The sequence below is a fragment of the Sciurus vulgaris genome (genome assembly GCF_902686455.1).
Source record: "Sciurus vulgaris genome assembly, chromosome: 4".
In the NCBI taxonomy this organism is placed as follows: domain Eukaryota; kingdom Metazoa; phylum Chordata; class Mammalia; order Rodentia; family Sciuridae; genus Sciurus; species Sciurus vulgaris.
This window is the reverse complement of record NC_136464.1, coordinates 185065407-185091308: the sequence shown is the minus strand read 5'-3', so window position 1 is coordinate 185091308 and position 25902 is coordinate 185065407. Positions and strand designations below refer to the sequence as shown.

At 52.6% G+C, this 25902-nt stretch overlaps 1 protein-coding gene across 5 annotated transcripts in view; it reads left to right on the top strand.

The window, feature by feature from the left end:
• The first annotated feature begins 398 nt into the window (after positions 1-398).
• CARS2 (cysteinyl-tRNA synthetase 2, mitochondrial) overlaps positions 399-25902 on the top strand; it is a 39280-nt gene continuing 13776 nt past the window's right edge. For 2 of the 5 annotated variants that reach the window (XM_079138049.1, XM_079138048.1), the window contains exons 1-9: positions 399-646; positions 857-907; positions 4862-4979; positions 11420-11491; positions 12013-12118; positions 14531-14614; positions 19151-19280; positions 20783-20916; positions 24015-24082. In XM_079138049.1, the coding sequence (XP_078994175.1) occupies positions 447-646; positions 857-907; positions 4862-4979; positions 11420-11491; positions 12013-12118; positions 14531-14614; positions 19151-19280; positions 20783-20916; positions 24015-24082 (963 nt within the window). In that variant the 5' untranslated portion in view covers positions 399-446. Of the gene's footprint in view, positions 647-688; positions 798-856; positions 908-4861; positions 4980-11419; positions 11492-12012; positions 12119-14530; positions 14615-19150; positions 19281-20782; positions 20917-24014; positions 24083-25902 lie in introns of those variants that run through there. The other 3 variants (XM_079138046.1, XM_079138047.1, XM_079138050.1) reach the window with 3 other exon arrangements.

The following is a 25902-nucleotide window of genomic DNA, read 5'->3' as shown; positions in this document are numbered from 1 at the left end:
CGTGGTGCGTGTTGGGGTGCAGATGCTTCGCGGGCCCGCGAGGTCCCAAAGGCAGGCATACCGCTGCCCCTCGCCGCGGGGCGGGTTCGGGGCCCGGGCTCGCACTGCGTCCCCAAGGACGTGCAGCGCGACCTGCGCTGGTAGGAGCGCGCCGCAGGCCCGCCTCTTCCTGCCGCCCTCCCGCCGCGCGTCCCGCGTCTCGCCCCCACACTCCCGCGGGGAGGCTAGCCCCGGGCTAGGAGCAGCTGGCCACCGCCTCTTCCGGCGCTGGCGGGGCTCTCCGGGGGCGTGGCCTGGGCGGCGCTCTGCGCCGACGGGGGCGGGGCCTCGGTTGGGCGGGGCGGGCCCGGGTTGGTGGGCGGGGCCTGGGGCGGAGAGGCGTGGCCTCGGGCGGCACGCCGTCCCTGCGTAACCGGGCGCGCTGTGGTCTCTCGCCAGCGTTCGACATGCTGCGGACGCGCGCGTCGGGCCTCCCGGCCCGGCTGCTCCCGGCCGCGCTGGGCCTCGGGCAGAGCCGGCCGGCGTGCGAGGGGCGCGGGCGGGCCTGGCGGCAGCCCGAGGGTCACAACACAGGCGTGCAGGTGTACAACAGCCTCACCGGCAGGAAGGACCCGCTGATAGTGGCCCGCGCGGACGCCGCCTCCTGGTGCGCTGGCCGGGCGGAGGGGCGGCGCGGCGGGCGGGCCGGGGTCCCTGGTCCCGGCGTGCGGGACTCGGTGCGCTGGGTGGCGCTGCCAGCCTGAGCCGGGCACGCGCAGCCCAGGTTACCTGCGGAGCGTGCGCACGGGGCCCTGCAGGTGAGAAGGAGCACTGCCTTTGCCAGTGTTTGACATGATGGATTTTAACTTGTTCCCAGGTATAGCTGTGGACCAACTGTGTACGATCACGCACACCTTGGCCATGCTTGGTGAGTTTCCTGGATTTTAGTTTTCACATGTTAAGGGACCATTTATTTGGGGGAAAAAATGAACCTTTACGGGCTTTTTAAATCTCTGAAGTGACAGCTTGAGGGTACTGAATAATTACTAAATGCCAGACATGTGGGGAGCTCAGTAATAGTTTCTTTTGGTTTGCGAAGTAATTCAGGGAGGCAGTGTGGAGTAGTAAAAAGTGACCCTTTTCGGAATTGTTGGCTGTGCAGGGTTTAGTGAGATCTAGCAGTGTGTGTAGGGGGCTGTCATTTCTGGCTCCAAGGTTTATTAGCTTCCTGGCATTGGATAGCTCACTTTCTTGCTCAAATCCGAGTGTTTTTCCTTTTTTTTTTTTTTTTTTTTTTTTTTTTTTTTTTTTTTTTTTGTGGTACAGGGATTGAACCCAGAGGCACTCTACCACTGAGCCACATCCCAGCCCTTTTCTTATTTTCTACTTTGAGACAGGATCTGACTATGTTGCTGAGACTGCCCTCCATCTGACCATCTGGTTCTCTTCCCTCAGCCTCCTGAGTTGCTGGGATTACAGGTGGGCCAGGCTTCAGTCCTGGTTTTATCATCTTTGAGATGGGGACGATAATATCCCATTCTTTGTAAAATCTTTACAGCAATTTTAGGACTGAATACCCATAAAACCATGCTTAACTCAGCATCTGCTGTGTGATGTGTTGTAAGGGCTCAACCATTATTTAGGATGGTGGCCTTCCTGGGTCACACACCTGCAGACCTTTGAAGCAGGGGTGAAACTTGGTCTGCCTGTCACTGACCACTTTCCCTCTTGACTTCATGATGTACCGCCTCCTGCATTCACCAGAATGTTCACTTTTCCTAATATTTGTTATGCACTTTTATATACTTTTTAAAACCTGGGTATTTTCCAGACATAGACTGAAATTAAAATATGTTATATGTATTCACTATACTTTTAAAAAACTGTGTATCACTCAGCAAAATCTGAACATCTGTTGTTTAGTTTTTGTTTTGGTGATGCTAGGGCTTGAACCCAGGTCACATGTGATTTACAGGTGTTCCATCACAGAGCTATACTCCCAGTCCCAATTTTTTTCATACATTGTTATAAAAAAGTAATATGTTCTAGGAGCTATTTTTTTCTCTTCACTGTGGCCTAACTTCCTGTTGACTATAGAAATTATATGTTGATATTTTTACTGAAGTATAAAATATGGTGGGAAACATTAAAAACAAAATCTCATCCTAATCCAAAAAACCTCTCCACAAAGGTAAAAAAGAAAGCAAACAATTTGTTATTTGAATTAGCATTTAACCAGAATGAATGTGCTGAAATGACTGCAAAGACAGAAAAATATTTGACTGTCTTGCAGAACTTGGCAGGTACAACCTGTCTGAGTCCCCTGGGCTCCTATAACAAAGCACTGCAGACCATGTGACTTCTAAACAACAGAAATTCATTTCCCTTAGTTCTGAAGGCTAAGTCCAAAGTCAAGGCTCTGGTAGATTTGGTGTCTGGTGAGGACCCATTTACTGATTCACAGATCGTTACTTCTAGCCATGTCTTTGTATGGTGGAACTGGCAAGGGCTCTGTGGGGTCTTTTATCTAGGCACTTATCCCAGGGAGTCTGTGTCCTTATAACCAAATCACTCCCAATGCCCACTTCCTGGTTTCATCAACTTGGGGGTGGGAATTTCTGCATGTGAATTTTGGGGACTCTGTATTCAGACTATAATATGGCCCATACTTTCAGTGGGTTCTGCAGGTTGGAGTCAAATGACAAATTAGGCTTGTCTCCTCCCAGGACACTGGGAAATGGGGCAGTGTCTTCCTTGGTTTCATTTCAGAGTTGATTCCCAGATCTTGAAATTTTCCTGAGTTGTGAGACTGATGGGAGAGTCATCTAGCTGTTTGAAAGGATTGAGGAAGAAGCTTTGAGAGAGGGTTGGGGTGCGTCCTTCTCTTATTTTCAACTGGGAGAATAGCCTCATGGTTTTACTTGTGTTTGCCCTTTCCATCCAGAGGAGGGTACAACTCTTGAGCAGGCAGCAGGGTGGCTGTTGTGCACTCTGCCCATCCAGTGCCTTCAGAGGGACTGGGGCAGCTAGGCCCTTCCGCTTGACCCATTTCTCTTGGCTTGGCCACACCCACTCAGACTGCCCTGAATGGGGCTGACAGGAGGCCCCACCTCTTGCCCACTTCCCACTCTTCACCAGCCTTCCCACGTGGGTCTGAGGCCTGTGACTGTTTCAGTGGCTAATCATTTAATTTCATTAGCATGATGTAATTATTTCAGCGCTAACAGAGCAGGGACCGACCAGCACAGTGCTGAGAGGCGCTTGGATCGTGGTCAGGGATCAGCTCAACCAAAAAAGATGTCCAGCAGAGAGTGGCAGAGAAGCATCTGTCCTTCTTGGGGAAAAGAGCTCAGCTGGTTTGGCTCATGGGGGCGGGGACTGGCGGAGAGAGGAGGAGGCGGGGCTGGCTGCAGCCGGCCAGATGCATCATCGCCCTTGAGGTTCTGTCTTGTAGGGATGGAGTGGAGTGGCAGTGCCTCCAGGGAGAACTGGAGTAGGAGGGACCTTAGCAGGCATCCCAGTGTGGGCCGGCATCATTCAGTTGTCACCCAATTGCTTGGGAAAGCCGGAGAGCAGAACTCCTGGCTGACATCTTGTGGTTGTCAGGGCAGTCACAGAGGCCCTGGAGGTCTCTAGCTCTTAACGCCTGTGCATCTGACCTTGGCTGTCTGGCACCTGCAGGGTGTGCCTGCACAGGCACAGCTACCATGGTTGCAGCCTACTTGAGGCCCCTGGCAGCTCTTCCTTTTCCTGAGGGCACTTCTGGGGCTCAGCCTGAGTTCTGGAGCACATGTCACCCAACTCTTGTTGCTGTTTGTTTAGGGTCCTGTTCGTTTTTCCTTTTAAGTCTCAATTCTGTTTAGTCTTTTCTACCTCTGGAGGGCCACAGAGATAAAGATGGTAGTGAAAACTTATGTTCTTTGGGGTTCTTGCTACCCAAGCACCCACATGCACACCAATCCTGTGAGTTAGTGGAATTTTGCCCAGTTGATAAATTAGCAGACTAAGCTTCTGAGAGGCTAAATATTTTGGCAAGAAATTTTTGGAGGTAGTTTTATTACTGTGATCAAGATCTTTCAGGGACTGGGGATATAGCTCAGTTGGTAGAGTGCTTGCCTCTCAAGCACAAAGCCCTGGGTTCAATCCCCTGCACCACAGGGAAAGGAAAAAAAAAAAAAAAAGATCTGTCCTCAGCTGCGTTTGTGTGTACTTTGGGAAGAGACTGTTAAAGTGCTATGGATACGATGGCTAGGATTTTTTTCTGGAGGAAAATGATTTTGTGAACTCAGATTTAGAGAGGCTGCATGGAAGACAGAGATGAGCATGAGATTAGCTGACCTGGAGTTTCAAGGTTGCTCTCATGGGCCACCAGATTCTTGAGATATTTTTTAAAAATCTGACTTAGCTCAGCGTGGTATATAAACAAGTTGCCATTTTTGCACTGTAGAAAGGTCCATATTCTTAGGAGTAACCTGATGCAGCCCTGAGAGGATTGCATTCATCCTGATTTGTAATTATTTGCTTCCATGCATTTCATCATAGTGAGAAACTAGAATCATTGTAGAACATGAACGAGAATGGCAAAAGCTGTCGGTATTATAACCACCAATGAAATTGTATTACGAGTGCATTTTTGTACATTTAAGTAGATGTAAGCTTACTCAACAGCTCTAAAATTAAGAATGCTAACCTTGTGTCCTGAGGTTGATGCAGTTCCATTGTCAGCTTTTCCCAAGGACCCGGTCAGTCCAAAGGCTCTTCCTTGTACTGGCCCCACTTGGTCATGACTCATGTCACACAGTTAAAGTCACATGGCGGCGGTTTTCAAGGATAGCCATCGTGGCTGTGTGGGTTCTAAAGAAGGCGCCTTCTTTTCTTTCAGCTCATATGTTCGCTTTGACATGATTCGAAGGATCCTGACCAAGGTGTTTGGATGTAACATAGTCATGGTGATGGGCATCACAGATGTGGACGACAAGATCCTCAGAAGAGCCCGTGAGGTAAGCGACACTTGATCTACCAGTGGCAGCTGCTTGTTTTCGTATTTTACAAGTTGTGCTGACGCCTTTTCATTCATTCCTGGCCCAGTGAGTGCCACCATATTGAAGTGACCAGGAAAGGCAGCGAGGCCTGTGGAATGTGGCCCTCGAACCCTCACTCCATGGGGGTGTACCAGCTCAAGTCTGACCCCTGCCACAGCCCCTCCCCTGCAGAGAGGCAGTGCGCTCTCTTCTCCGAGGCAGCCAGCTGCTGGCTTTCGGTATTGGACGCCTCGTGCTTCTGCCGATGGCGCCTTCCTGTTTCTTGACAGTTTAGAAGGTGCTATTGTAACTGTCACCACTTTCATCTCTGCACACGCTGCTGGGTGGGCGAGCTTGTGCTCATTAACACGTTTTACTTGGGGTCTCAGATTTCCTGGGAAGACTCATCTGCAGAGCGATTGCAAAGCGTACAAAGAGCGCCCACCCTTTCCCAGGACCTCTCGTGGTCCTCTGCTGTGTGCGCTTTCATCTTCTTTTTGTGTAGGCTCTCTCCAACTCGATGTCCCTCCTTGCTGAACACCCACTGTGGCTCTTCTGGGAACAAGGACGGCCTGTGTCCCTCCCAGCCAGGGAGTGGGCGTGATGTTGGAGGCACAGCCATCCCAACCACAGGCCCCTCCCAGGTCACCTCCATCCCAGCAGTCCTCCCTTCCACTGCAGTCTAGGGCCCCTTCTGGAGTGTCTTCCCTTTAGTTACTGGGTCTCCTGAGTTTGCCTCAGCTAATAAAGGTCCTTGGTCTTCACCCCTTTCCTATCCCACTTCCTTGACAGTCTCAAAGATGATAGGACTTTTACTTTGTAGGACGTTTCTGCCTTTTATAGGAGAGCATAGAGGGATTGGAGAGTCTGCAGCTTGTGCAGACTTTGGGGAGGGCCACAGGCCTAGGGCTTCTGACCTCAGGCCCTGCCAGCAGAGCTGTGCAGGTGTGGATGACTCAGGTGCTGAGGCAATTGGCAGAAACCGTGTCTTTCCTGCTCAGGTTGAGGGCCCAGCAAGGTCTGGTTCCAACCTTGGAATGTGGTTCCCGGTGGAGCCTCAGAAGCCGTGAGGTTGTCCTTGCCAGCCTGGCGGGAGACTGGAGCCTCCTGGGCTCTCCTGGGTGACTGGGGTGCTGTGCCCTGCATAGCACCTGCACCAGAGGGCTCTGTGGGTCCTCGACTTGGTCTTTCCTGAATTCCTTGCTGCTGGCCTGACACTCTTGTAAGGGCTAAGCTGGAAATGGGTGTATGTTCCTCCTGGCTCCTCGCAACACTGTGCCCACCTGCACGTCGAGCAGTCATGCAGCGGAGCGCACAGCCCTCCTGAGGCTGGCCTGCTATTTCTGTGCACCGTTATCATGGGATAGTCTTTCAGTACCTTTGCCTCTCAGTGTGGTGCAAATTTGTCATCGTGGGAACTTCTAACACACGTGAAGTGGAGGGATCACCGCCCGCTCTGTGCTCAGCCCCCTGGACGGGCAGCCTGCTGCCCCTTTTCCTTGCCTTGGCAGACTGACTGCTGGCGTCTGGTGGAGAGCTGTGGGCGGCTTTAATGGAGCACAAACTCCTGTTTAGTTTTCCAGTGTGAGGCTTTCCTGAAGTCCGGCTGACTGGAAGCTGTTGTCTTAGTCTATTCCGTGCTGCCGTAACAGATTACAGTCCTCCTCCCCGTCCTCAGTTTCTCCTTCCTAGGTGTCTGTTACCCATGGTCAGCCGTGGTCTAAAGACATTGAATTGGAAATTCCAGAAATAAGCAGTTTATCAGTTTTAACTTAGGCAGTGTGGCGGGAGCTCTCCAACCTGCCTTGTCCCTGCCACAGGAGCCTGCTCCCTCCAGCCTCTGCGCTCCCTCTAGCCTCCGCACTTCCTCTAACCTCCCTGCTTCCTCTGGCCTCCACGCTTCCTCTGGCCTCTCCGCTTCCTCCAGCCTCTGCATGCTGTGCATGCTCCACCTGCCACTCACCTGGCCGTCTGGTCATCAGATAGACAGTCATGAGCTTGCCACTTGTGTTCAGTAATGACCTCAAAGCCAAGAACACTTTGTCAGAGAAGCTATGAGAACTGCTGGATTCTGTCCTCAGTTGTCGCTACACATCTCTTACTGTGCTGACTTATAATTAAGCTCTCTCATGCCTGTGTCCGTGTAGCAGAATCACAGTGTGCACAGGGTCAGCACATCCACGATCGCAGGCATCACTGCGGGTCTCAGAACGTGTCTGCACAGGTAAAGGAGTCTATTGTTTTCCCCTCAAAAAGCGTTTCACTTCTGTGTGGTCATCACGGCTGAAACCGTGCTTATGAGAACGTACTTTTCAGTGTTCAGTAAAAAGGCTTTTAAAAAAAAATCTAATGCAGACTTTTTGAAGGCAAAGTGAAAACTGTTTTCTTACCATTTTTAATGATGTAACCTGACGTTACCACATTGGAATGCCCTTTGGTGGAGGGGCACACTTCCCTGCCGGCCACCACCACTATCCTCTGCAGCGTGCATCATCTTCCAAGTCTGAAACTCTGACCCCAGATGACCCCCCTCCTGCCCCGCCCTGGGGCCCCATCTCTTTCTGTGGACCCCTTTCGAGCGACTCCTGCACTCTGTCCCTCGGAAGCGGCTCACTTGGCAGTGTCGAGGCCTCACGCTCACCCATGCCTAACCTGGGCCGAGCCTTCTCTTTCCGAAGGCAGAACAGTGGGCCTGGGCGACGGGCGACCACATTTTCTTCACCCCCTCTTCCACCTGCTTCTAATGCAGGCTGCTTCTAATGCAGGTTTTGTAATGATGGTTGATATCTTCATGCCATTTGCTCCAAGACTTGTTTTTAAAATATTTTAAATTACAACATCACACATTTTGGGGTGGGGAACGAACTAGGGATTGAACCCAGGGTCTTACACATGCTAAGCAAGTGCTTTACCATCAAACTACAGCCCCACCTTTAAAAAAAAAACTTGGTATTAAAAAAAGTCTCACTGAGTTGCCCAGACTGGCCTCAAACTTCAGATCCTCCTGCCTCAGCCTCCTGAGTAGCTGGGATTACAGGCACATGCCACCATGTCCAGCTATAACATTGCACTTTTCTGCTCTCTTGACTTTAATTTTTGGAATGATTTTTTAGTTTGTCAGGACTAAATCTCACAGATTTCTGGGGTAAGAATTAAGAGGTGTGGCATATTTGCATAGCAACACTTTATGCTGAGAAAAATCATTCTGTCTGTCTCAGTGATTCAAGCCAGTCACTCTTTTTGCTTCAGGACACTGACTGGCATTGCTCTGGCTTCCTAGAAAGGAAAGTTCCAAAGGCTAGAGGGTTCAGTCTGAGTGCGGAGGGCCCAGCACAGCAGGGTTCCCCGAGGGGCAGAGAGCTGACAGTGCTCCTGGATGAGGAGGGAGCTAGGAAATACCCTGAAACGGCAAGGACGAGTCCCCCCGTCAGCACCTGTCCCAGAACCTGCGTGATGCCGAGTGAGAGGGCACCTCTGTCCCAACGTGTGGTGTGACTGGTGGCTCGCAAATCACACGTTCTGGTGGAGTGCGTGGTGGCAGAGTGCTCGAGGATACAAAGCCCTGGTTTGGTCCCAGTACTGCAAAGAAAGAAGCGTGATCCAGGTTTTCGAGTGTGGCTCCCCTCCTCGATCCACAGCAGTAGACTGGCGTTCATGTCACAGATCCATGGTCGCCCCTGACCGTTGTGCACCTCTCCTGGGCTGGAGCGCCCTGTGTGGTTGGGGAGAGCTGCTGGTGTGACAGCGTGTGCGTGCTGGTCCCTTTAAACTAGGTGAGCGGGAGCCGCAGACAGCAGGGATGCAAGTCTCAAAGAATGTGTGCCTGCGGCGTTCGTGATGGATGTGGAGACACGTGCCCTGTGACCACGGCACCCTTCACCCCACGTGACCAGGCCCCTTCCTCCTCCTGCCCAGTGCCCCAGCAGCCCCCGGTCTGCCGCCTGTCCCTTTCACGGCCGTGGAAGTAACAGTGGACCCCACACGAAAGTCCAGAGGTACACCCGGTCATTAAAGGGGTGTCAGGCCCTCGAGGAGAAAAGATAGATTATTCATTAGAAAGCATTGAAAGGTGGTTAGCCATCTGGAGAACAAAATAAACCAAAGTTGATACAGGCCTCACAGCCAAATTTGAGGCAGATCCAAGATTTAAACCTAAAAGGAATGGATCCACGAATTATGAGAGGAAGCTCCGAGACCCCCCTTAGAGCCTTAAGTTGGGGAAGGCTTTTCCCAGTTTGTTTCCAAACCCAAAAGCCACTTATGAGAAAAGATTCAGAAATATAAAAGATTGCAAAATATAAAAATAAAAATTTCTGTGTGACATAACCTTAATGTTGAAAAACTGAAAAAAAATTGGAATTTATATCACGGACAAAAGTACTTCCTACAAATCAATAAGAAAAAGACCACAACTTAATAGAAAAATGGGCAGGGGTTGTTAGAAATTGTTTAATAAGAATGGTCCCTAAACATGTGAGATGTTCTAGCTTACTCTGCATAAGGAAGTTTAAGTTAAAATTATAACAGAAAAGCCTTTGGGTGTCACAGCAACAGAGTCTAGAAGTTTGCTAACACGGCTAGCGAGGCTGAGGGAAACAGACACCCTGGTGTTGCTGGTCAGGTGCTGGTGGCAGTTTCCACAGAGGGCACTTTGGCAATGGCCAGTCAAGTATGCGTGCGTGCTCCCTCTGACCAGCCTTTCCCATTCCAGGTGCACGGCTCCAAGACAGTAGTGGCAGGTGCTGTGAGTTTGCAGCAGCGAAGATGAGAACGCCCATCACAGGGACTGGCCAGGGAGCTCCCACACACCAGGGAGACCGGGCACAGGCAGCCCTTGTGAAGGGCAGCTATCTGCGGTGCAGAGGTCTGGGCTGACTGTGCCATTAGGGGAGGAAGCCAGGGCTGGAGCAGGGTGTGGAATGGCCACGTCTGACACACAATTTAGGCACATTCATGGCTGTGAGAACTGGCCGCAGTGTTTCCTGGGAAGGAAGCCACTGTGCACCCTTTGCGTCATTTGAAATCTGGAGATGAATTATCTGTGCAGAAGAGTGAGATTAGAGATAGGAAAAGAAAAGCAACCTGCGGAGCTTTAGATCCACAATCACATAGTACTTGAAACTTTCAGCATGGCCTCATCCTCTGGAAGAATATGTCACCCTGTTTCCTGACTAAATGGTCTGTGTTTGCCACTGAACTGTGCCCAGGAGCAGGATTATGCCTTGTGCTAGGTACTGGGTTCTTGCTCTCTTTAGTGATGTTGCTGTTTTCATGTGGTTCTCTGCAGTGCTGGGGATGAACCCAGAGCCTCGCCCATGCTGGGCGATCGCTGCAGCCCTGAGCTGCGCCCCAGCTCCTGTGTTTTCCCTTAAAGAGCTGTCCTACCCCTAACACCGAGGCTTCACAGAGGTCTGAGGGACAGTGGGTGGGATTATTTCCACATTTCAGAGAAAGTGATGGCTGAGAGTTTAGCTTGTCAGTTTGCCAAGCACACAGGGCTGAAAGGACAGCCAGGCGAGCAGCTCTCGGCTCACCAGGTGTCTGCCTTCGATGAGTCCTTGCTGGTCCTGGTTGCTGGGACGAGGGTGCCCTTTCACAGCCCTGGGCAGGAGGAGCACAGGCCTTGGGTGATGTGGTTGGCCTCGGTGAGGCATTGAGAAGCTTGAGAAAGATTCTTAATGCTCTGGAGCAGAAACTTCCTCACCCAAAGTTACGGAGACCTATTTTATGGGGTGCGAAGGTCAGGGAAGTCCAGCACACAATAGCGCGCATGTGGTGGCCCGTGGGCTGCTTGTGCCAGGCCAGCAGCCTCGGGGCTTCTGTCCGTAGAGCGTCCCTATTGGACTGTGACAAACCTAGATGAGCCCAGGTTTGGGTCCAGCCTCCTGTGAAAATCTCATAGGAGATTTTCCCCAGACGCACCAACATTCAAAGTGCGGCATGCTGCTTTGGCAGCTTTGGTGGCTTCACCCATCCCAGGAGCCCAGCCACATGACCCCGATCGGTGTGTTAAATTACTTTCAAAGTGTGTCTGTAGAGGTGTCCTCTTGAAGGCGTTTTTGACTGTTCCTCTCCTCCTGAAGGCAAGAGAGGGGCTTTGCCTTGAAGGCAGAGAGCTTGCCCACGTCACGTGCATGAGAAGATCGTTACTAGTCTAGATTTGGCTCTGTGCTTGCTTTAGAGAAGAGGCTTGTTGTTCTTCATGTAAGGGAAAGTGTGACATGGTCCATTTCTTTCTTTCGCTACCCAGAGAGCAAGGTCAGTAAGCCTTCAGTACGCAAGCCTCCAGTGCAGGCGTAGTACCTGAGGCTAACGCCCCTCTGCCTGGTGCGGCGGGAGCGGCGCGGCTGTGCGCGCCTGCCTCTCAGGTGCCGCTGGCATCCCAGGCTCTAACCTGCTTGTCCCCGGTCCTTCTGCAGATGAAGGTGTCGCCCTCCTCTCTGGCCAGTCTGTATGAAGAAGATTTTAAGCAGGACATGGCAGCCCTGAAGGTAAGGATGTGGTTGACTCTTCCTTTTGCGAGGAAAGCATACTGGGACCGTGATGGGCAGCAGGGGCTGATCTAAGTGCTCTAGAGCTTCCAGGCTGAGCGTGTGAGGCCTGGTCCCGAGGTGCCACTCTGAGACCTAAGGAGGTGACAGACCCAGGATGGCACAGGGTGCCGTTTACTGGGGGCTTACGGACTGTGCAGCAGTCGATGAGCTGGATTCTGCGATTTTGGTCAGAAAGGGGCATTCTTAGGGGCGAGGAGAAAGTGACTTCATCCTGGCTGGAGTGGACCTGGTTTATCATGGACTAATACGAGTTCCTGGCGCCAGGGTCCGGTTGCAAAGCCCCACACGCCACTCCAATGGCTTTGTCTATCTGTAGTCTGCTGGGAAACTCGGGGACCGACTGGAGCTGTGCTGAGCAGTCGTGGTGGTTAGGGCTCGGTGACGGCTCCATCTGTGCCAAGCTAGTCCGTGCTGTGACTTTGAACGAGGGAAACACCATTGTCTCTGCTTCCTTCCAGGTCCTCCCGCCCACGGTGTACCTGAGAGTAACTGAAAACATTCCTCAGATAATTTCTTTCATTGAAGGAATAATTGCTCATGGGCATGCCTATCCGACAGCAAAAGGTAGGCTTTATATCACCAAGGCTGGTCAGTCATCGAGTGATACCACTGGGGTTTTGAGCAGCAGGACACATCTGAGTTGTGGGGCTTGCTGTGTGCTGTACTGTCTGTCTTGATCTGTTTCCTGCAGCAGAAATGTTCTGGGTTGGGCTGGGGCATAACCCATCAGCAGAGCACATCCCTAGCACGTGTGAGGCCCTGAGTTCAATCCCCTGCACTGCAAAAAAAAGTTCTGGGGTGTCATGTTTCCCCACAAAACTTTTGAGTCAGTTCCTTCGAAGATGCTTCTTGGTCTCAGAAGGTGATGGACACCTGGAGAGCTGGTCTTGTACAGTCTGGAATCTAGGTGAGAGATGTGCATGCATTTATTATGGTCTTCTTTTAGCTCAGCTTAGGATTTTTTGTAACAAAATGGCACAAGAGCAGGACCTCCAGAGACATGCTTTCTTCGTGTTAGGGTCTGTCCCTGGACCACTCTCTCTGTGGGCGCGTCGTTTGTCAACGAGCCTCAAAAGTTAGTTGCCCATGACACCTGAACAAGCATCTCTGAATGAAGGGGCCCCAGGGCTGTCATCAGACCGCGATTCTGAGTCCCTCCCTGAGCACCCCTCCTCCCCGTGGCCGCCCCCACCCCCACTGCAGTCAAATCAAGGCGCTCACTGGGTGTGGTTCTCCCTGGTCTCAGACCCACCCTGTTCTCCCTGCTCTAACCTCCTTTGGCCCTTTCTATGAGTCTCTCCAGTCAGTTGTCTCATGGGGCCTTCGCACCTGGTTTTCACGGACCTCCCGTCCATTTGCCATCCAAGGCTTGGTGACCTTCCTTCTCAGCCCCAGTGTCTGTGCCGCACATTGTAGCCAGGGCGGCCTGCTGTGGGCTGCTGTTGAACGTAGTCAGGCCTTTCCCCATCCAGGTTGAAAGTTCTGACCTCAGAACCTTCCTCTCTCGCTAAATGATCCACCAGGACTCCCAGCCCAGGGCTGCAGGTACCCAGGTGTCGAAATGCTTGTTGCATGGAAATAGCAAGGTCTAAGACCCAATCCCGGATACAGGACTTGAGGGCTGCGTTCCCCTTTCCTGCAGGGTCCCCATGCCAGCAGGGGTGGGAGCTGGGAGGGATCCTCACTTCATAGCTTGCGCAGATGGGGTCACTGTGGTTTTTACTTGTTCTAATTTGGCATTTTTAGATTTCATGTCCAGCAAGACCTTTGTGAAGGAGTTAGTGACAAACTGGAGCTTGCTGCCAGGAGCACAGGACCCCTCCCTGCTGCCCTGCCACTTGATGAGACAGGCGGGCCTGCATCTGTCTGTATCACACAGTCCAACTGGCGGCTGCTCAGGCGGTGGCTAGGCATGCGGCTCAGTGCTGCTTGACAGAAAGCAGCTCCCCTAAGGCCCCTGGGGTCTCTTCTATCTGGGTTCTGTCTCCCAGCCAACTCATGACAAGGAGGACATGGAAAAGACTGGGTTGCTACGGGGCCACCTGATTTTGTTTCCCCAGCTACTGTCTTTCCCCTCCCTCCAGTGACCACTGTGGGGACATAGTGTCTGTGCCAGGTGTTGCTCATATTTGGCCGTCTTAAGTTTCCTTGGTCTTAAAAGCACCCATTTTCCAGACCAGTGTCCCCAGTAAGAATAACTCAGATCTGAATTGGCAACTATATTAGTTGTAAACACCACTGCACTCGGACCAGCCGGCAACTATATTAGTAAAAAAAACATGAAGATTAAAAATGAAAAACTTGTGAAGGTGGAAGTCTACACCACGCTTGAGCTCTCTCGATGGTTACATGTCAGCAGTGAGGCGGCTGGTGCCAGGTCTGGGTGCTGAGCAGCAACCCTCAGCCTTAGCAGCACCTTCTTAGGAGGGAGCCGGTCCAGCTCTGCCCATTTCCCTCTTAGCTCTGCTTCCTGATGAGTCAGAGTCAGAAGTGGCCAGAGTTAGCCCTGCTCTGCAGCGGTCCAGCAGAAAGGATCTTGGACCCTCCTTCTGAAAAAGTGGATGATTGTGGGCATATTGGCAAAAGAACAGCCCTACGAATTCTTGCAGTGTGCAGCTGTTGTTTTTAATCTGAGACAAAAAGTAATCTGAGAAGTTATCCAGAGATAACTTTGCTAATTGGCATGTAGGGTGAAGCCCACAAACTGAAGTCACAGGTGAGGCTTCCTCATGATTGTCTCAACATTTCGTAAAGAACTTACATCTGGTTTTGCTGTCACTTTTGCATGATGTGTTGTGTCCAGATCATACATTTATAATACAGAATTGTTAATTCTGGCTTAAAAATGACAGTGGACGGGCCAGATGAAGGATGCCATTTTCTGTATTTAAATTCTAATAATTCCTTAGATATCGCCTTGAGGAGATGCTGATGTTTGAGACAAGAAGTAATGACTTCATAACTCTTTCATAACAGGCAATGTCTACTTTGATCTGCAGTCAAGAGGAGACAAGTATGGCAGACTGGTCTGTGTGGCGCCTGGGCCTGCTGGAGAGCCAGGTGGGTGCTGAGCTTGCCTGTGGGCCTTGAGCCCCTGTCTCGCAGTGGGTTCCAGAGAGTAAGGTCTGCAGCTGGGCCCTAACCTGCTCAGAAATGGTGATGTTGGCCCTGCACTGATCATGACCACATTGCAAATGGAATTCCCTTCTTGGGAATAAAACTTAGGAGTGTGGATTTCCAGTCTGAAGTGCAGCGCTGCCTGCCAGGCTCTGCTTCGATAGCTGCACAGCACACCCTCTCTCCTGTTTGCTTTGGGGTTCATGGCATAGGGCTGCACACCAGGCATGTTTTGACACAGCTGTGGCTTGCTCCCATCACGAACGGAGTCCCCACCAGCATGTGGCCACGAGCAGGCATCGGGGTGCCTTCTGGGTGCAGGGGTTTGTGAGGGTTATATGTTCTAGCATCAGCTGCTGGTTTCAATTTTATTTTGACAGACTTTATTTTTTGAACTGTTTTGGGCACACAGCAGAATTGAGTGTAGGCCTAGAGTGTTTCCCTGTGACCTCTTCCCCTGCAGCGCTGACCCTTGCCAGCTGCCAGCATCACCCTCCGAGCATCCCTTTATCACAGTGGATAAGCAGCACCAACTGTTGGTGTCATCTGAGTGCATAGCTTAGGTTCCTCTTCATGCCGTGGGTGTGTGGGCTTGGACAGATTCAGAGACAGGTTTCCAGCATGACAGTGTGGTCCAGTAGTTACTGTCTGCACATCCACTGCACTGTGCCACCCTCCCCAGCAACTGCTGCTCTGTCTACTACCTCCATAGTTCTACTTTTCCAGAATGTTCCAGAGTTGAAATCATACAGTACGAGCTTTTTCAGATTGACTTCTTCCTCTTAGTAATGCACATTCTGGTTCCCTTTGCATCTTCAGGGCTTGAGAGTTTATTTTTGTTCTCTATGAATGATCTTCCATTGTCTGGGTATACCAAATTTATTTATTCATTCACTCCTTAAAGGACATCTTGGTTCCTTTCAAGTATTGGCAGCTATAAATGAAGGTGCAGTGAACACCAGTGTACAGGTTTTTATTTGGGTGTAAGTTTTCAGCTTCAGGTAAATTCCAAGAAGTATGGTTGCCAGATCATATGGTAAGACTACATTTGGTCTGCCAGATTGTCTTTCAGAATGGTGAGCCATTGTACACTCCCAGCAATGAAAGGGAGTTCCTGAGCCAGGTGCAGTGGCACATGCCTATAATCTCAGCAACTCAGAGCTGAGGCAGGAGGATCACAAGTTCAAGGATAGCCTCAGCAACTTAGTGAGACAAAGTCCCAAGATAGAATTGAAAAAAGGCTGGGCATGTGGCTCAGTGGTAGAGTTCTTACCTACCATGCGCACGGCTCTGGGTTCAATCCCCTGTCCTGCCAAAAAAAGAATAAAAGAAAGTGTTCTTGTTGCTTCACATCCCTGCAGCAACACTTTTTAAAATTAAAATTGTTTTCTTACACAAAAGCAAATATGAAATTCAAAATTAGAGCATAGGATTGTGCAAAACTAAGATAATATAACTACTCATTCTTGCACACAATGAACACAGTACGTTTGCTTTCGTTTTTTGTATGGGAGACACTCTACCACTGAGCTACACCCAACCCTTTTTATTTTTTATTTTGAGACAGAGTCTCACTAAGTAGCTTAGGGCCTCACTGAGTCACTGAGGCTGGCCTCAAACGGCAATCCTCAGCCTCCTGGGTCACTGGGGTCATGAGTGTGTCACTGTGCCCAGGATGAAAAAATTCTCATGTTTCAGGATATGTCATTTCAGAAGCAGTAGCATTTTATTTTAACTTCTAAGTTGTTGTAATAATCCAGTGAAAAATAACAAACATGCCCAGCTTAGTGACGTGTTGGGTGGAGTCTCTCCATCACCTCTGGTGAAGGGAGGTAGCCGTGGCACCAGGCTGCAGGCTCCAGGGCCTCTGTGTCACCCCCGTGTCCACCCCTCCTGCCCTTTGGAGCAACCACTGACCTGTGGTGGTGTGACCTTCTCACTTTCTGAGCAGTGGTCACCTCCCCTGGTGTTACTACCCCGGTGGTCCCTCCCCACAGTTGTGACGCTTAGCTGTGCTCCCCGTTGACCCCTTCTGGGGGTTCCTGGGTTCCTGTCTGTGTTCCCCCTCCCTGTTTCCCCACAGTGCATTTGAGAAGTGCTGTGGCCCCTGTTTCCTCAGGGGGCTCTGTAATTGGGAATTCAGAGCCTTCCTCCCGTCTTCGGTCTGCAAGCAGACTTGTAGGTGGCTCTCATTCCAATCAGGACGCCGAGGGCCTCTGCCTCTGGTTGGTGGCTGAGCTGTCCTGGGGCACAGGTGCTTGCTATGGAGAGGTTCCCCATGGTGCCACTCAGCTGGTCTTGCTCATCTGTAGAACGCTGAGTGCCAGGTTGCTGCCTGGAGACCTGAGACCTGGTGGCACTGCCTCTGTGGAGCTGGTCTCTGCATTGTCCTTGGGTGGCCACCTGTTAGGGTTGGTCTGTGTGCAGTCGTTGGGAGCGTGTGGTCTCAAACGCATGTGCTGCGTTCCAGTGTCGCCACCTTCTTGACCTCTGCTGTCCCTTTTGTCACTGGAGTGTCGCCAGGTTGGTGCCACAGCCCTCCACAGCCCTTCGTGTCCCTCTCCTCTGCTCTGTGCTCACGTGGCAAGGCATCCTGGCCCACCTCGGCCCCGGCACACTCTCCTGAAGCCCTGTTTTCCTTTTGGTGGGAATGGTGCTTGGAGAACATGGGATGGGCACTGAGGGTCCTCACACCACGGTCGTTCCCTGCCCTTGGCCTGTTCAGTGGCCAAGGTGGTAGACAAGCAAGATGCTGCTGAGCCAGGACTGCAGGTGCTGAGCTCTTCCGCGTCCTGGTCCCCGGACACCCAGTGTCATCTGCTCTTCGTCCCACATCATGGTCCAGCCGTGCTGACAGAAGGTCGCTTCGCGCAGGCCCTCCTTCCTCTGCTGCCACTCAGCACAGGTGCCCCACATCTGCACGTCAGATTCGGCCATCCGGTGCCGTCTGGCCTCCGTCTGCCCACCGTCCCCACGTCACCCACCCTGAGCAGTGTTCTGTGCCCGGGCCTGTTAGCATGTGGCCCGTGCCCTCCACATCAGCTTGGCTGGAGGCCGGAGGCCCTTTAGCACCTCCACCTGTGACCCCGTGTGCTTCCAGTAACGTGCTGTTGTTAGGCGGCAGTTCTCTCCATTTCCTGGGCCCCCCGAGGGAGTCATCCTGCCTGCCTGGTGCCCAGAGGACTTTTCCCAAGCCTCCGAAGTCTCGTCATGAACACATGGCCTGTCTGATCGAGGCTGAAAGGGGACGCGTCTGCTCTGAGGAAGCCTGCCATCCTGAGCTTCATGGTGCTGGACATCAGCCTGCATCAGCACTCACAGGCAGACGGAGACGCGGGGTGCCGCACACAGGCCCCTGCAGTCGTGTGGCAAGGTAGCTCTGGGGCACACCGGTCACCTGGCCCAGAGCAGGCAGTCTTGCACAGGGTGTCACTGCTTGGGTACCTGCCGCGTCACCAGTGTGACCACACACCCTGTGACCTGGACAAATGGTGGGCCTTCCTCTTCAGGGGACTCGTCTGAGCATTGGGGGACCTCCAGGAGCACGTTAGGCAGCCCGGAGGCGAGGGAGCTGCACAGGCCTCCTCCAGAGGGGCTGCTGCTCCCCGCTCCCCCGTGGTCTCGCCCGCCACCAACCGGGGCTCTGGGCCACGCGGACACTGACAGTAAGATGCATCATGGGAAGTGCAACTTCGTCTGGAACCATGTTTACATTGCAGGCACCACTTTCCGCCCCGAGCGCCTGCTGTGGCCTCTGGCCGGCCGCGCCCTCACCTGGAGTGGCCCATCCCCTTCACTCTCACGCTCTGTCCGTCTCCGCTCACTCCACATCGAGCTCCCTCAGCGTGACACACACTTGGGGACTGTGCAGCTGTTGGTCCAGCTCCCCAGCCTGCGAGTGACCCGCACTTTCTAAGGGGACAGCTGACGCAGTAAGCCCTGTGGCAGTGAGCTGGATGTGGACCTCAGCATGGGGTCAAGTGCAGCATCTTAGGAGCCGCTGAAGGGGTGGGCGCCCTGCGGGACGTGCCCACGTGGGGAGAGCTGGCGAGGCAGGCGCCTGAAGACTCGGGCATGACTCTGAGCGCACCGCGGGCATCTGGCTGCCTCACCTTGCTTGCAGGGGGGCTGGTGCTGATTCCTTTGCCCACAGTATGATGGCGTCACTTTGGGATGTTGCTCTGCAGCTCGGTCAGTGGTAAATAAGACAAGGGAAGAGTACAGAGTGACGGCAGCAACAGTGCACACTGCCCTCCTGGCTGGCTGCTGGCTGCCCAGGCCCTTGGTACTCCTCAAGCTCTGTGTGTTCCAGGGAACTGTTCAGTAGTCCTCTGTCCCTTGGGGAAAGAGCACAATGCACGGATGGGACACAGGTATTTTAGGAGGAACAGGATCTTTGGGATGCACACAAGCCACGTCCGCTGAGGCGGCTGTGGTGGTTCTGCTCTGCCCTGCTGACTGACCGTTTGTTATTGGCAGTGGACTCTGACAAGAGGCACGCCAGCGACTTTGCCCTGTGGAAGGCAGCGAAGCCCCAGGAGGTGTTCTGGGCCTCGCCCTGGGGGAACGGCAGGCCCGGCTGGCACATCGAGTGCTCCGCCATGGCCAGGTAAGGCTTCCTGGGCTGCACCTGGCAGAGGATGGGGACGGGAGCAGCGAGCCTGGCGCAGCCTGCGTGGGCAGGACTCCCTCGAGTGGGACAGCCAAACCAGGGCATGGCTGGCGTTCCACAGGACGTCCTCTTTCTAGAAGAGGTTGTCCGCAGTGTGCGCCGGGTTTCTTCCGCATGCCCCAGGCTACCTGGCCTCTTCTGCGGGTGGCCAGGGCACGGTGGTGCAGCGATGCAGTGATGCGCAGAGCCAGACCCCTGGGGCAGGGAGGCCCTCAGCCAGTCCGCTCCACCTTTGAAAGTGTCCTCATGCATTTTAAGAACCCCAGCCCTGCAGAGCACTCCTCCGCCCTGGGCCTCACCTGCCGAGTCAGCCTGTGCTGCCTCATCCTGAGCAGTGCCGGTGGAGGCCCAGCACTGGTAACCTGCCCCACCAGCCTGGTGGCCTGCAGCCCAGGTTTGCAGGTCGTGAGGCTTCCCAGTGAGCAGAGCCAATGTGTGACTGAATCCTCCTGCCTTGCTGTTCGTCTGTGGCCACTACAGTTTTAAAACTGAATGAAAAAGTCCCACAATTTTATAGTTCTCTCATTGAAGTTGGGAACCCACTAAACTCTCCCTATTGAAAATAAGAAAAGGCTGGGCACGGTGGCACCTGCCTATGATCCCAGCAGCTCAGGAGCCTGTGACAGGAGAATTGTGAGTTCAAAGCCAGCCTCAGCAACTTAGCCAGGCCCTAAGCAACTCAGTGAGATCGAGTCTCTAAATAAAATAGAAAAATGGGCTGGGGATGTGACTCAGTGACTAAGGGCCCCTGAGTTCAATCCCTGGTACAGAAAGAAAGAAAGAAAGAAAGGAAGGAAGGGAGGGAGGGAGGGAGGGAGGAAGGAAGGAAGGAAGGAAGGAAGGAAGGGAGAAAGAAAGAAAGAAAGAAATGAATGCAGTTGGAGAATATCATGCTAAGTGAGATAAGCCAATCTCAAAAAACCAAAGGAAGAAAGATATCGCTGATAAGCGAATGATGACGCATAATGGGGGGAGGGGCAGGAATGGAGGAAGGAGGGACTATATAGAGGGAAAAGAGGGGTGGAAGGGGTGGGGGGGAAGGGAAAAATAACAATGAATCAAACACCGTTACCCTATGTAAATGTATGATCACACAAATGTTATGCCTTTACTCCATGTATAATCAGAAACAACATGTATCCCATTTGTTTACAATAAAAATAAATTAAAAAAAAAGAAAGAAAAGGTAATTCTATAAGTTTTTTAAACCATGTGTTGAACCTGGAGCAAAGAGAATCGTGCCTGTTCACCAGGATGAAAGGCTGTGAATCAGGGATTTGGTGGTGAGGTTCCGAGTTCCTTTCTCCCCTGCACGTGGTCATCCAGACTGGTTTGAACTGAGAACCTGTGTTCGGCACATAGGACAGGTTGGAGGGACTAAGTGTGAGAAGCTGTCGCAGGAACCAAGTGACTCTCTCCCTGCTCTGCTCTGCTTGCAGCATGGTGTTTGGAGGGCAGCTGGACATCCACTCGGGTGGGGTGGACTTGGCGTTTCCCCATCACGAGAACGAGATCGCACAGTGTGAGGTCTTCCATCAGTGCGAGCAATGGGGAAACTATTTCCTGCATTCTGGTGAGTAATGACTCGAAACTACTTTGTTCTGTTTCCGTTCTGTCAATTCTGCCTTTATTGGTGAAGCAGCCACATTTGGAAATACGTAGATGAGCTAGCAGATCAGGAGACAGATTTGCCTGAAATTATCTTTGAATTTTAGCCATTTGGTCGTGAACTTCTTGGATTGGAATAATGAACGTACCTTTCTGGAACTGACTGGAATGTGGAAAATGTTCTGCAGTGCTATTCTATGTAAGTTTCTTCCAGATAAACTGATATAGGACTTCAGAAGCTCGAGGTGATCATCAGATCCCTGCTTTTAGCGTTGCAGTCTGTCACCAGCACCTGTCCTCCTGGAGGACACTGCCTTCTGCTGTGCTGTCCATGCCTCTGTCTCAGGGGCAGCGCGGTGGCTTAGCCTTCTTGTGAGCTTAGCAATCTTGAAACTCAGTTTGATGCATAGGAAGATTCATGTGTTCAAGGTTTGGTACCAGCCGGGGGCCAGAGTTAGCCAGATTTCCCACCCCCTGGAAAGGACAGCTGAGCTCCTAGACAAAGGGGTGTGTGTGGTGCGGGGCTGGGCGCTGACATCAGTACCTCACAAATACCGACTCGTTGTCCTGGGTTGGATCAGGACATTAGGTTGTCCCTGTAGGGAGGCGGAGTGTGGGGCCGTGCCAGTGCTGCCGTCTGTACAGGGGTCACTTGGGATTCTTCGTGGACGGAAGCACATGGGAAATGCACTCCATCCTGTGTGTGCTTCACCCCCAGCTCCCTGGGCGTCGTGGTCCGTGGGAGGGTCTGCCCCACGCTGCCGCCTCTGCTGCTCTGGCTGCTGCTGTGGGAGGACCAGCTCCTTAGTGCGGAGCCTTAGTCCTGGATTGTCCCTCCAGACGTCACAGCTGCTGACTAGCAAACCACCTCCCTGAATTCAGCAGCACCTGAAGGCCACTTGCTTCTCCATGATGCCTTGAACAGAGTCGCCATCCGTTTTCAGCTGGGGCTCACTGCCTGGGGGATAGGACACTAAAACCTCACTCTTCGGGGCACCTGGTATCCGCCACCTGAGCCAGGCGTCTGTTCCCCAATTAGATCATGTGCAAACGAGAGTCTCTGCCTGGTCTCAAGGACTTCCAGGTCATGTCCTCAGAGAGCAGACGTGCACAGGGCCAGTGGGAGGGTCCCACACCACTGTTCAGTGGTCCTGGAAATTGGTGTCCTTGTGTGCCTCATGGCAGCTCGCCACATGGCCTGTCCGAGACGATAGAGATCCTTGTGGACACTCTGCTGTCCTTGGGTGGAGTGAGGTTCAGCAACACCTGTGATGCCGGTGACCTTCAGCCCATGCTCAGACCCTGTAGCCTGTTGGGTCTGAGGGGCTGGGTGCCCAGGAACACAGGCCAGGCCACCTGAACAGGGCTGTTTTGTTTTCATGGCTCTTGCCGCCTCTAGCACAGTGGGAATCACTTGGCCGGCTTGACCTGTCCTGGGAAGCCAGCAGTGTCCCTGAGTCCCCATGTTCCTAGGGCTTTTCCTCAGACAGTGGAAGGGCACAGAGCTGTGGGGTCAGTGTCCCTTGGTCAGCAGGGCTACGCCCAGCACAGCCCCGTGGGCTGTTCCCTGTCAGGTGGCGGCTGTTGTACGTCCCACATGGCAGGAGCGAGGGATCCTTCTGAGGTCCTTTTCTAAGGGACCGCTAGGCTCCTCAAGGGTTCGTATGTTGGAGGCTTGGTCCTCAGTGGTGGTGCCGAGGCAATGGGTCTTGAAGAGGTGAGGCCTGGTGGAGGTGACTGGGGCACTGGGAACGCTGCCCTCAGAAGCAACAGAGTAGCTCTCAGGGGACCCTGGTCGCTTCTGCGCGGGGTTCATCATAGGAGCGAGCCTGTCCCTTTCCAGTCTCTGGCTTCCTGTCTCTCAATGTGATTGCTCCCTCTTGTGCCACCATTATGATGCCATCCACCTCCCCAGAGCCAAGCTAATGCCAGCCCCATGGCCTTGAATCTCTGGAACTGTGTGCTAAATAAGCCTCTTTTCTTTATAAAGTAGCTAGCCTCAGGTATTTCATTATAGCAACAGGAAACAGATTAATACACAATCCCACTCTTAGAGGCTTCACTTAATGACCTCACCTCCCAGAAGCTCCACCTCCTACCCATCCTCAGGGGCTAGGATTCTATATGAGCTGGTGAGGACCTAAATGTTCAAACCTCAGCAGATGTGTCTGATCTTCCAAATGCTGTCAACTTTTAAAATTTTAATTGTGCTTTTGTGTGTGACATGTCATATAGAGCAACCTACTCAAGGTTACCTGTCTTTTTGAGAGTCACATTTTACCAGTTTTTAGAAACACACATCTTATAACACCCTTCTATTTGATGTTGCGTTAGAAAAGGAGGAAAAAACTTCCAGTAGAAACAGTGAGGTTCTCCCTTGGAGATAAACCATAAAACAATTGTTCAGGAAGAGTTCTGGGCTAAGATTACAAATCCCTTCAGTTGCTCTGGCTTTCCTCCTGCCCTGCACACACAGTAACCATCCCATAATGCAGAGAAGTCTGGGAAGAAGGCATCACACAGGGAACCTGCAGTTCCACCTGCTGGACAGGGGATAGGCTCCTCACCGCGCCCGGTTGTGCTGAGGTCCATCAGGTCCTCCTGCTGGACAGGGGACGGGCTCCTCCTGTGCCTGGTTGTCATGAGGTTCATCATGACATGACAGGTTATCATGAGGTCTTCGAGTTGTGTCAGTCCTGTCCGTCTTTCTGCATCACAGCACCAGAGCACAAAAGGTGCTGTCCGAGTCATGCTTGTCGATTGTCCTGGCCTGACAGTGAGTGAGCCAGGCACCATGTAGTTATCCCCCACGGTGGCGTGGGTGTCCCCAGAGCTGCAGCACAAGCATCATCGTGGCCTGTCGTTGGGGAATGAGGACTGGGGGTGCCCACCTCACCCTCTGCATGGGCTCGTGCTGTCGTGGTACAGGCAGGCTCTCCAGGGAGTGGGGGCCTGGGACCAGCCTCCCTGTCCCTCCTTCCTGCGACCTAGGTCGGGGGTTGGAGACGCTGGGGGTGGGTCTCCTTACCCAGCTCAGAGGGAATGCTTCTGTTTTTGTTTCAGGGCATTTGCACGTGAAAGGCCAAGAAGAAAAAATGTCCAAATCGTTGAAGAACTACATCACTATTAAGGTAATGTGCTGTGTGTCCTGAGGGGCAGACAGCTTGCTGAAGCTGCCAGTAGGGCAAGAACCGGGGTTTGGTGTCCTCTGCCCGCCCTGCCACCTCCTCCCAGCCACAGTGCTCTTCCTGTCTCCACACCCCACCTCCTCTGGCCTCTGCAGGCCCACACCTCCCGCTGTGCTTCCCACGGCAGCCTGGCAGCCTTTGCCCGTCTCCCTCGGCATTCCCAGAAGGGCACCTCTTTCTTGTACTTCGTTTTCATAAGTTTAGCTCTGGGCTGCTGCATTTTCTAGGCCCCGTGTCCCTGGCCAGCCTCCTCGTGCTGGTGTGGCCTGTGTGTCTGGTGTTGGCCGGCCTCCGGGAGGCTCAGCGCTGGCAACCTGGAAAGGCCGTGTGGTGGTGAAGGTTCAGGGACTGTGAGTGTGTGGGGGGAACTAGTGCAGAACGGTTTGATTGCTACCCCATCTTCGGACCTGTCTTTAAGCTCAATTTAGTTTTAATTGTGGAATAAATCAACAAAGATAGTAACCAGAGCATCGTCACCTAAATACCCAACCACAAAAAGCTCCTCTCATCAAATTTGAGTAAGCTGAGAGGAGAGCTCCTCACAAGATCATTTATACACACCTTTCTCAAATTTTAAGTTTTCCCAATTTTATCAGAGTTTCAGGAGAGAGAGAGTTAAAAGTGACGTGCAGAGGCCACCTCACACGCTGCAGTCGTTGGTTTGCTATGTGGGGAGGAGACTCATCCTCACCCTCCACCCATCTGAGGTCCTCTGGCTGTAGTCTAAAATGACACTGGCCAGACAGACTAGCAGGAGAAGACGGGTCTGTCACCATGTGCCTGCATGTGCCTGCATGGGAGCCCTGGGCAGCAAGACCCCAAGGAGTCTAACCCAAGGGAGGGGCAGGTTAGGGGAGGGTGGCCCTAAAAAAGAAAAGTGGAAGGGCTGCTTCGTAAGGCAGATTTGCTGTCTGCACGGTGGCTTTGCCGCTGGAATCCTCCTCTTGTGGTGCAGACACGGGACTTTTGTAAATGGCAGTTTCCTTTACAGCAGGCAAACCTATCTCCCACTCTTGTGTCTGCTGGGTCTCAGCAGTTCCCGATGACCCTTATGCCAGCAGTCATCTGGGCGACCGTCTCGTCCCCAGTGCATGTGTGGGGAGTATGCCTGTGCCTGTGTATCTATGCTTGCTGTTCGGCCATGGCGGACAGCGGGACACCTGTTCCTCGTGCAACTACAAAAAACGAGAGTGCTTTCCTGCCTCGTCCAAGCACCTGCAAAGTCAGCAGCAGTTTCTTTGTGTCACCTGTTTTCTCCATTGGTCCCCAAACCGTGTTTTACAACTTCCTTCTCGTGTAAAATCAGGATCCATCAAGGTTTGCAAGTTGCGTTTGGCTGTTGTGTATTCTTGATCATTCAGGAAAGCTGGTCTTCACACGGTGTGGAACTGACCATGGTAGCCCCTTAGAGCCCAGGCATGCCGCATGTGTGCACAGGCACGTAGCAGCTCTCCAGAATGTTCCATCTTGTGAGATCAAAGCCCTGCTTCCCCTGGACAGCTCCCTGTTCCCCATGCCACCATCCCTGGCAGCCACCCTTCTGCTTCCTGCTTCTGAGGCTAGGTCTGCTTTGTGTCTCACCCAGCATCTGTTTTCATGGCTAGCTTCTTTGACCCACCGAGATGTCACAGGCTGGCCATATGGTGTGTCAGAACCCCTCCAAGCACAGGAATCATGGTCACTGACTTAGGTTTCTGGTGTGCAGCTGACCCTAACCTTGTCTTCCCACTGACTCTTGAAGGAACTGGGCCCTTGTCTTGTTG